The sequence below is a fragment of the Thermobia domestica genome, chromosome 1, assembly GCF_964235325.1.
Source record: "Thermobia domestica chromosome 1, izTheDome1.hap1.1, whole genome shotgun sequence".
Classification (NCBI taxonomy): domain Eukaryota; kingdom Metazoa; phylum Arthropoda; class Insecta; order Zygentoma; family Lepismatidae; genus Thermobia; species Thermobia domestica.
The window spans coordinates 28,725,509-28,737,012 of NC_137454.1; the positions used below are offsets into that span (position 1 = coordinate 28,725,509).

The 11,504-nt window shown below is 34.5% G+C and overlaps 1 protein-coding gene across 3 annotated transcripts; it reads left to right on the forward strand.

The window, feature by feature from the left end:
* Nucleotides 1-1,899: 1,899 nt before the first annotated feature.
* LOC145684010 (uncharacterized) lies at nucleotides 1,900-11,051 on the forward strand. Of its 3 annotated transcripts, none has more exons than XM_081755809.1 (2): nucleotides 1,900-2,215; nucleotides 6,141-11,051. In XM_081755809.1, exon 2 carries the CDS (start codon nucleotides 6,510-6,512, stop codon nucleotides 10,827-10,829), a length of 4,320 nt encoding a protein of 1,439 aa, XP_081611935.1. In that variant the 5' UTR covers nucleotides 1,900-2,215; nucleotides 6,141-6,509; the 3' UTR covers nucleotides 10,830-11,051. The 3 variants fall into 3 exon arrangements, with proteins under 3 accessions (XP_081611935.1, XP_081611954.1, XP_081611945.1); XM_081755828.1 differs by having other exon boundaries at nucleotides 6,482-11,051; XM_081755819.1 differs by having other exon boundaries at nucleotides 1,900-2,164.
* The last annotated feature ends 453 nt before the right edge of the window (nucleotides 11,052-11,504 follow it).

Below are 11,504 nucleotides of genomic sequence, written 5' to 3' on the forward strand. Positions count from 1 at the left end.
CTTATTATAGTAAACTATATGAAATATCTTGCAAAATTTTCACATTTTCAGGTAAAGTCCCCCCGAAACAAAATCGTAAATACGCCACTGGGTAGGCCCTATGTAAGATTTCTTTTCTTATAACATCCCTCTTTCCGAAAAGTTTCGCGATCTACCTGAAACTCAGCGGCAATCGACTGTGGTATGATATTTGCCACTGAAGTACATTATCAAAACTGAACAGAGTTGTATGTAAAATCAATTTACATTGTCTGGATTCGGCAAATTCGAATGAGAACAAAGACTATCTAAATTCAGTATACCCTCATACGTGGCAATACAAAATAAGATGGCACAAATTTCGAAAATTTAACAGAAGAAAATATTATATTACCTTGCACTGGATTCACTTTTTCTCCATTCGGCAATCTCTGATTACTTCAAAAACAAAGGAAAATGACATTCCTTGAAGAAAATAGGAAAGACCCCGGTTGAAAATATACAAAGTGGGGGGGGGAAGTTACAAACTACAAAAAGTAATATATATATATATATATATATATATATATATATATATATATATATATATATATATATATATATATATATTACAAACAAGGGCGCCCATGTTGTGGTTTTCAAGGGGGGGCAAGTATAAGCGACGTTACAAATATAATTTCAAATTTTGCTGTAACTAATGTAAAAATTCTATTGGATTTTCGATATTCCCAAGTACAATTTCCTCTTAGGGGGGAAACGAGCGCTCCACCTTGCCCCCCTGATGGGCGCCCTTGTTTACAAATAAAGTTAGTCAATCTGAAAGGCAATCATGTATGATATAGAAACAATATTCCTGAATAATAGATTGAGGGTGAAGGAAATGAAAATAACGAGAAAAAATAATCTCAAAGAAGAAATGAGGAATAAGAAAAATATAGTTGGTGAAGTATCTCAAGATAGTGACCATTAAGAAAGAGTTTCTCAGTTTTGAATATTGTTTACACTTTTTTTTGTATTTTTCTAGTTAAGTTTCTTGCGTTTTTATACTTAGGTATGTACTATTAAACGAAAAGTGTAAATATTTTCTTCAAATGAAAGAAGAAATTATTCAAGGAATTATCCAGAAGACATGAGTCACTAATACGATTTCTAATTATAATATTTTATTATTATTATTATTATTATTATTATTATTATTAATATTATTATTATTATTATTATTATTATTATTATTATTATTATTATTATTATTATTATTATTATTATTATTATTATTATTATTATTATTACAAGCTCAATATAATGCTGTATAAATAATATTAGAAAATATTAGAATATGATTATTTTATATATGGCTCTTGATACGAGGAATTGTAGACAAATATGTTATGGAACCATCTCTACTACTACTATAGGATATTTTTCGAGATTATAACAACTGGAATATTTTCAAACAATTACAAATAATCGATTCGGGTAAATTATCAGCTTATAGGGATTATTATTATTAATTATGATGAAATAAATATTATATTGTTCAAAAAAAGAACAAATAACATAAAATGAATTGACGAAATAACTATTACATTATTCAAAACAAGGACAAATAACATGAAATAAAGTGACAAAATTAATATTATATTGTTTAAAACAAGGACAAATGATCTTATGAATCCGTTAAATAATGGATATTCTATACATCAAATATTTTTCAAGAATGAACAGCTAAAATGAATTATTTTTGAAAATTTATAAGGGTAAATTTATGTTTAATTAAGATAAAAGATTTCTTCTAACTTGTGTGAAGAGAAGGTATTAACAATAGTAGATAACATGGACTTAAATTTGCACCTAAAAGTACCGAAAGATATTTAGTTGGGCGCAGAGTGCTTCACTTCAGAAAAATATGTCCATTGAAATCCAAAATCGTCAGTTATATCTTTACGCGTACTATAATATAAATATGAATATTATTTTATTCTATATAATTTCTTAATTGGTTACGTAAAAAGTTTCACTTTTAATCTTCTAATTTAAATATAATTTTCCCTTCAGTTTCTTATTAGCTTTTCTTGTTTCACATAATCGGCATGTACCTCAAACTGTGCTCCAGAACCAGAAGTAAAATAGTAGATGATGTAAGGTGTACCAGATACCTCCTTCCATACTTTGGAGGAGAACTAATGTATGTTCTTAACCAAATTTCATTTTTGGAAGATATGTAGAGTGTTTATCAGTAAGGACATTTCTATTACGTACATTTCTATATGTAGTTAGTGCAGTTTCACAGGATGCCTTCATAAAAATAACTTTACAGTTAAAATAAGTTACTGCACATGAAAGGGGGTGTTTATGATATTAATTTCCACCGGTGCGTATTTTTGCAGGAAAGCTATATTCTGTGCTAACCCATTTTAGGTATACATATATAGATAGTTTCATAATGTATGTACTTCTTTCATCAGGAAATGCACTTACAGTATCTTATAAATAATTTGTAGTGAAAGGAGTTGCATTCTTGGGTGTACATGTTGCAGATTGTCTTTAGGGGGGGCTTATCCCTAAAGGATATAAAAAGAGCGTCTGGATATGCTATAAAAAACTACAGTGCAAAAAGAGGTGAGGAAATTTCAGTTTACGAAAGAAGGTATTATTTTATTTGTGTATAGCTCGCTCCCCTCAGTTCTTTGTCACCGGAACTGGAAAAGTCACTACTATTACTACCACTACCGGTACAACTACTACTACTACTGATACTACTACTACTTATATCGAGAACAGAACCCAACCAAACTGCGGGGCTTCAAACCCGTTCCTACAACAACAACAACAACAACAACTACTACTACTACTACTACTATTGCTACCAACTACTACTACTACCGCTACTACTACTACTACTTAAGCTTCCTTACTACAAGATTTACATCTTAAATCTTTATAACATGCGATTCCGATTCATTATGAACTAATATGAATCGTTAGAATCACTATGATTCGTTAAAAATCACTGGGAGGGAGCAGGCTATACTCAATCCCTTTATTTAAGAAGGTCAATGAGAAAGAACAATGTATAACTACTCAAAATATGACAGAATCTTATCTATCACAAATACAAAATGTACCGGTAAAGTTTGCTCTTTAACATGAAATACTCCATAAGCAAGTCAAGATGAAGTAAAGTTTTATGTGAAGGCAATGTACAAAGTGATTGCGCATACTCATAGAAGTATCGCAAAGCTGTGCTACACGTAAGGCATGAAATGCTTTTTCATATGAAGTGCTTTTCCACTATCTTCTTTCATGCACATACTCTCCGTCGCTGACGCGCCTGCTCCCTGTAGACGCGCCTCTGTGCGGGGCCCTTGTTGCTTTCCTGCCTCAACTTCGTTATATAGCATTTGTGCTCTTTAGTGGTACCCAGCAGAGGTTAGTTCGTGTTTTCGAACTGATGTTCTTATTGTATATGTCCACACACTGTATTTATACTGCTGATTGGTAAAGCTTTGCTAAGCGAATCTGCATCCAGTAATGCAATTCTTCCCTTAAGAAACACTTTCTATAGTACTGAGAGTGATATTCCTAATGAAAGTAGTGAATATATCATGAATATAAATATGTTTACCTGAACTGGGAATGCACGGAAAAATAAACCAACCCTTGTTAGGTTTCCAATAAAACACATAAAAGGTTACCTAAACGAATCAGGGCAGAGCTAAGCTAAAGTGACTGCGAAGTAGGTTTTGTAGAGAGAACGTGCGTCAGCGACGGTGAGTATACGCGTAAACGAGGATCTCGAAAAAAAATAACTTTACATATGTCATGTGTATGTTTAAAAACCTAGTGTTACATAAAGAAATTAAGAAGTTGCTTTGCACTGGAACATTGCATTCACATAGTATTTGGATAATCATGGCTTTCTTATGCAGCATTAAGTGATTAAAAGCATACAGTTTGAATTCTGTTTTGGACATCGCAGCTGGCAGTGTCTGTTCCTGTAACAGTGCGAGATATCGTTCAGCAGTTAATGTCTCTGAAATGATACTTCTCTGCATCGGTCATTTTGGAGGAATTTGTCCACTTAGAATTGTCAGATGAGCAATAGCACATATTTTGCTTATTAACCTCCAAATTTACGTAGAAGTAAGATTCATTTGAATGGAGTATCTGCATAGCAAAGTTAGGGTTTAACCCTAATTCCTCGATAGCCTACTCACAAAACTGTACTCAAGGATTAGGACCGTCTTCGGAGAGGTGTTTCTGCATTTGTATCTTATATGGATGTCACTTACACTTGTGCAGCACTTTGTGCACTGAACTATGACTCACTCCATATTGCATTAATAAACAGCATGTGCTCTGCTGCGATGGCTTCGAGAAGGCCAGCATTGCCTTAGACGTGCTTCGTGTCTGCCTGTTGGCGATCGTTCTCTATGACGTCTGTCCACAACTGTACTCGTCTCCTGAAGTTTGGTTACTAACTGTGACATTGTAACATGTGATACAGGGTCACTTGTGGATGTCTTAGTTGAAATCGGCAGCCAGTGCACTTCTTCTGCCCCACAGTTTGATTATCTGGATGCATTCCTCACGTGTTACCGTGGTTTCATCTGTGCAAGAAAGAGGTAAACATAACTTTCACCTGCCAATAACTTCTCACCAAACTAAGTTCTGTAAAATATAATTGCATATTTGACATCCTGTGAAAAGTCTAGCCTATGGTCATATCGGATAGCAAAGTTACCCACCTATGTTCATAGTAAAAATTTCGAATTGAAGATGGCGGGAACAAGATAGCATCTATCCGTGTCACATACTCCCAATAATGACCCTTTACGCCTAATGTATATCGCCCATTTCACATTCAATGAAATTACCCGCGTGGATTTTAAAAAGGATGGTAAGCGACATTTGATACACCCTATATGAGGTATATTTACTCTGTGTCTGTCTGTTCATGTGTCCTAGAGTTTTGACCAAAATGTAGAAGTTAGTTTATGGACATGATCGATCCAGGTAATCCCAGGATGACAAATCGAATATCGGTTTCCCACATATTTCTATGAGAAAAATTATAGATATCGTTCTCGCTTGATAGACAAACGGATTTTCATCATATTTCATGACATTGCGTAATGTGACACGGCTAACACTGATAGACCTCGTGCGTCGGTGGAAATAGTAGATGCTGTAACATTCACCGTATTCATGTGACATAAGCTTGTACGATTACGGCCTTTCCGCCAAAATGAAGGAACCAATTCGCGGGGAAGTATTACAACACAAGAGAAACCCCATCCGTACTGTATGGTGGTTTCTGCGGGTCATTGACGAAGATTGACGCGCTGACGTTGTATGATCCTTTCCACACGGTTGGCAGAAAGGGATAAAGATGGAAGGCAATTACATTAAAGAAATGTAATAGGCGTTGTTCTGTGCATGTTACCAGGTACGAATTACACCAGTGTTGACGTTACTTTTTATCCAATCCAAGTAGGATAGTATAGGTAACCAAATATAGCTAGCGGCATTTATTAACATCAGGCAGGCAAGCGATAGCACAGGTAGCGATATCTATTAACGTCAAGCACTCAAGAGAGAAGACAGGTAGCGATATCTATTAACGTCATGCACTCATGCGATAGCACAGGTAGCGATATCTATTAACGTTAGGTACTCAAGTAATAGCACAAGTAGTGATATGTATTAACGTTATCTAGTCATGTGATAACGCAGGTAGCGATATCTATTAACGTCAGGCAGTCAAACGATAGCACAGGTAGCGATATCTATTAACGCCATACAGTGAAGCGATAACAGGTATCGATATCTATTAACGTCATGTAGTCATGCGATAAAACAGGTAGGGATATCTATTAACGTCAGATACTCAAGCAATAGCACAAATAGCGATAGGAATTAACGCCATCTAGTCATGTAATAACACAGGTAGCGATATCTATTAACGTCAAGCACCCAAGCGAGAGCACAGGTTGCGATATCTATTACCGTCAGACGGGCAATCGATAGCACAGGTTGCAATATCTATTGACATGAGTATTAATTATGATTAGCGTGACCCACAGACTGAGACATTTTCTGTTTCTTATAAAAATATATTTAAAAAATTTTAATAAACAATTCTTTTTTCTTCATTTCAGTTTCGTCTGTATGAATATGATCAACATAGTAGGAAAGCAAATGTGTGCGATAAATATATAAATAAATATCTATTTAAAATAAACAACAATGAATTGGATCAGTTAAACTTATTGAAAATGAAATATTTCATATGTCTTTGGAGTAAAATTATGGCGTATCAAACAGAATAAGCTTACAAATAATCATTATTCTACTTTAGTAAATCTTAAAATAATCATGAAGTTGAACACTTTTTCAGCATTAGCTTTAAGTTTTAAAAAATATATATATACAGAGGTTGGTTTGTTAAGGAACTTTGTATTTTCCTTTCTTGATTGCCCATGAACATTCATACTTCAAGGAAAAGCTAGGTTTGAAGACTCATCAAAATGGAGCAGAAGAGAAAAGTTTCATCAAGCATGAGGAACAATGATAATAGTAATATTCAATCTACCGGAAAGTTAGAACGGAACTCTCAGGCTATTGACTGTTCACCGGAAAATGAAAGGTGGCAATGTTCCCGTAATCAGAGATCAATTGCCAGTTCACGTCTTGTGTTAAACTACAATAAAATATCATCGGTGAATTCGGTAACGTTTGCAAGTGAAACACAACATCAATTCGACCTGGATGAAGATCACCAAAGTGGTATAGATTCAACTATGGATATACTTCGTGATGTAGCTTCTACAGCCTCAAGTATTCTAACAGATTTTTGTGATATGGGTGTTTCCCTTCTCAATAAATTCTTTGGTTATTTTGCTAATCAAGAAGACAATTGTGGAGATGAAACACAAATTGAAGAACCATTGGTAAATATAGATGTACATGACAATGTACCTGCAAAAAGTTCAGAAGCCAAGTTACGAAGATCAACTGAAAATTTAGTACCGATGCCACTTCCGTATCGCTCTGTTACTTCGCTTTCTGCTTCCCAAATGCTTAAGAAAAATTTCAGTACTCAACTAGTATATACGTGCAAAAGTGTTGAAAAATATCAGAATTCCGAAGTAAGTGTTAGTACTAGTTCCGAAACATCATTAACAGATAGTAATAATAATAAGGCAAGCGTATATAATATGGAAGCCGACAATACTAAATCTTGTTTATCAGTTTTGGATGGCATATATTCTCATGTAAAAAGTAAAGAATGTTCAGTTGAAAGAAATAATATTTTGCGATTTTCAGCTATTGGCTCTTGTCCAGATCTTGAGATTCAAAACGAAAGTTCTGAAGTTGAAAGTTGTATTGTGAAAAAAGAAGTAAATACAAATATATGGGACAAGGTATCTGAACCTAACTTAGAAGACGAATTAAAAAGTTCAATTGGAAGCATAATACCAATACCGCTTACTTATTCTTCTTCTGATATTTCGCTTTCTGCTTTGGAAGTGATTGAGAAAATTCTTGGTACTCAAAACAATGTTTTTATAGATAAAAAGGCTGCCAGTGAACGAATGTATGCACGTACAGAAGGCGATAAATACCCAGCTAGCAAAAAGGATGAAGAAGTTCAAACAATAGGAATACAACGTGGAAATTATTCTAGAAAGAAATCTGTGCTGTATGTAGCTAAAAAGAATAGATTCTTTAAGAAAATACAGCACACTATGAATTCTCGTAACACGATTAAGAAATTACGTAAAATCAACAAATATCCTAGTATAGAACGTATAAATCCTAGTAAAACTTGTGAACTGACGGTGAAATCAAACAATTCTCTTAGCTCACAGAGTGTAAAATATCCATTATTGATGTCCGAAAGTCACCTTACAACTAAAAGCAAAGAACTTGGAATTATACCAAAGAAACAATCATCACAGAGTTCAGAAAAGAATGTGAACACCAAGAGTAAAGAATCAGGGGAATTATTTGCAGTTAACGCTGGTTTGGAAACAAAGGACAAAGGAACAAAATGTAACACTTCAGAAGAAAATTTACTATCATTAACGAAGCCTCCAAATAATGATAATATGTACAGTGGAAAGTTCTCACCAAATAACCAAGCTATACTTGTGGTACGTGCTGAAGATATACCTATAGTAAAAGAATCACCTAATATTGATGGGGATATTGTAACTTCAGTAACACTGACAGCTTCTATTCTACAAGAGCTGAACAAAATACCTTCTACAAATGAGGTAATTAAAGATTCTAATATCGAGGGCCAACGGAGCCAAACTGCAATGGAGAATAATGGTCCAGTTAACGATATAGATAGAATACATACAGATAAATCTGATTCAATAAAACAAAGATCATCATATGAACAAAGAAATACTTCGAAACTGTCAACTGGCACAAATGTATCGAGTCGAGATACTGATGCACGCTTTCCTGACCCAGATGCAATAAATGAATTAAATAATACTAGTAAATGTTCAAAGGGAAATAGAGGGGTTTTCTTGATAAGAGAAGCTTATGAATTGCCTATGAGGCGTACAACAAAATATCCAAGCTCTTACCGAAATAAAATATTCTCATCTGCTAAAGAACAAAATGTATTGTATCAGAAATTAGGTGGATATTCGAACGATCAGAGGAAGAATGACATACCACAAAAATGTAGACCTAAGGAACATGAACAATGCAGATCTCTTCTGATGGGTTTAAACTGTATGTTTGCGAAGAATGGTACTTGTCCAGCTGCAATGGGGTGGAAGTCAATCATTGAGGAATATGAGACACCTTCGAATGAGCAATGTGACATTAAATATATGAATGCCAATGCAATGCTGTCATGCTCTACAGTTCAAGATAGCTCCTACGAGATTTATACCTATAATGAAAGTACTGTGTACTCAAGACGTAAAGAATCTGTGGCTTCATTTGATGAAAGTGAATTCATATGTCCATGCATTGAAAGATTCCTGTATAAACTTACCCAAACTAGCACTTATCCACCCGGAAATATGGAATATAGAAGCGAGAGGTGGAATTTAGTACCAACGGAAGATTGTTCATTTTGTACGTGTTCTGTGAACAGAAAGACTTCGGCAGTTTCGAGTGTGACGTGGGAAAACATTGAACAGACCAACTCATTGTCTTCTTGGCAGAATACGTATGGCCCTTTAGAGACCGAAGTGAAATCTGCAAATGCTAATGCGAATGGTACTCCAACTTCAAAGATGAGAGTGACTTCTCCAAATGATAATACCACATCTTCAATTGCGAATGATAAAGCTGATAAATCGAAATATCAAGGAACGCAGAATAAGGAGTTCTTACCCAAACCGGCAGCCAAAAGAAACATACACGTGAAAAATGAAAGTAACACCCAAGTAACCCGTGATACGAAATTATTGAATATTAATACGAAAGTTGATAAGGTACAATCCAAACATCACGTGACTAGTATATCGAAAGGAAAGAGCAAGTCAAATTCATTTCGTGAAACGCCTAAAAGAATATTACAGAGAATTGAAAATAATAAGAAAAATCCTAATGTGAGTGAAAAAGCTATATCTTCGCCCAATACAAATTTCAAGGCACAATTTACTGCCAGAAATAGAGCATACTCAACTTTGAAAAGAGATTATAATAAACCAGGTGCTACACTTGCAAAACGAACTGTCTCTAACACTACCAAAAATGTTACATATATTTCGAAAACTTTAACATCTGCGTCTAAAACAACTATTGCTGAAGAAACGAATAAGGAATCAGCTGTTGAAAGCAAAAATAGAAGAGCGTCTTTGATGTCAACACTTAAGATCGCAGAACATAACAGTAGCGGTAGAAGTAGTACATATCTTTGTAGACAACAAAATAAGTCTTCAAGATATGCTGCATTAGGTACAAGATCCATAGTTATTCTCTATAATTATCGCCCAATAGATGATGGTCAAAATATTAGTTTACACGCAAATATAGAAAAGCCTAGAGGAGAAGTGATCAAAGAAAATGTTGTTCAAAATAATCTGAGTAGGAATTTGGCACCACAGTGCACTCGGAATGTACCTATATGTCCAGTAATTAATTATACTATTTGTCCGGCAACCAGAGAAGAACAATGTCCAGAGAAGGAAGTACTGCAACTATATTTTAATAAGAAAGCCTTACAGAGGCAAGGACTAAGAAATTATGACACGGACAAGTCAGTGAAGGGAGTAGGAACAAATAATATTTCGAGCTCTCAACCTCAGCAGCAAGGAATGTTGTGTCCAGCTTTCAGTACAGTGAATCGTTCCTTTCTGGAAGGTTCACAGACTTACGATACATCTCTTTTATTTTTTGGAACAAGTGAGGAAATGTTATCTCCTAAGAATAAACAGGCAGCGGTTGAGAGTGTGGTACAAAAGTGTTCATGCAGGGATCAATATCCATCAAATCTCAAAAATACATTGACACCATGCTCTACAAGTTCAAATCAATGGCCGTCACATCAAGGAATACAATCAAAAAACAGGGAAGTACGTAATTATTATCCATTCGTGAAACAGACTACAAAATCTACAACTGTACAAGGTTACAGATATCCTACTAACATGAAGTTCCAAGATAATACTCATAGTGAATCATATTCTAATATGGGGAGAATTGTACCATGTATGGACCCAAATGCTAATCGAACATATCCGAATTCCTTACAAAAACGCCAAACAGATCCTATGATTGTACCAAAGGTATGTCCAGCTTATACACATGAAGTAGTTGTAGTGCACAGATCAAGAAAACCATTACGAATGTCCTTGGATATTAGAGTATAAAACACTATATTAAACCAACCAAAACACATAAAAAATACAAATATTTGTGACATTGTTCAATACACATTTGGTGGAGTTACACAATTGAAATTGGTAAAGTTAGATATTAAAATATTATAAGAAGTTTTATATCAGGTAAAAGAGAACAAGATAGTATTTGACTTTCACTTTGCTGTTCATCTACTGTATTGATAAGGTGAAGAAATAAATAGTGTTTCGTGAATATAACAAAGTCTTAGATTCAGCTATATATTTTCTTGAGTATATTGTTAAACCATATCACTCCAAATCAATGATGCTAAGCTTTCCAGACTTTTTAAAAATATTTTCCATTTTCAGATTTTTCCTTCGTTCACAACTCAGACAATGCCAGTTAATACGTGTGTTTTTTTTAAGCGCTTGCTACGGATTCAATCCCAATCAAAAGTATGTACCTAAATTCAAAACCGATTAGTTGTCTCGATTCCATCATAAGCTGTGGCTCCCGCTTCATACAGGTAAAATGGAACGTTAATTTGAAAATAACAACTGAACATACACTGCAAAAATAATGTGCTTTTTATTAGACTTCCTAACAGTTCGAGTGCATAAGTAACTGAAGCGTTATACTTGGCGCCTGAAAAGTCCCTGTACCCGTAAGTTTAAGTCAGAGAGAAAGTTTAGTTGTGGTATTGC

What these genes read in the sequence shown, in the direction of transcription:
- LOC145684010 (XM_081755809.1), top strand. Translation starts at nt 6,510, where the DNA reads ATGGAGCAGAAGAGAAAAGTTTCATCAAGCATGAGGAACAATGATAAT.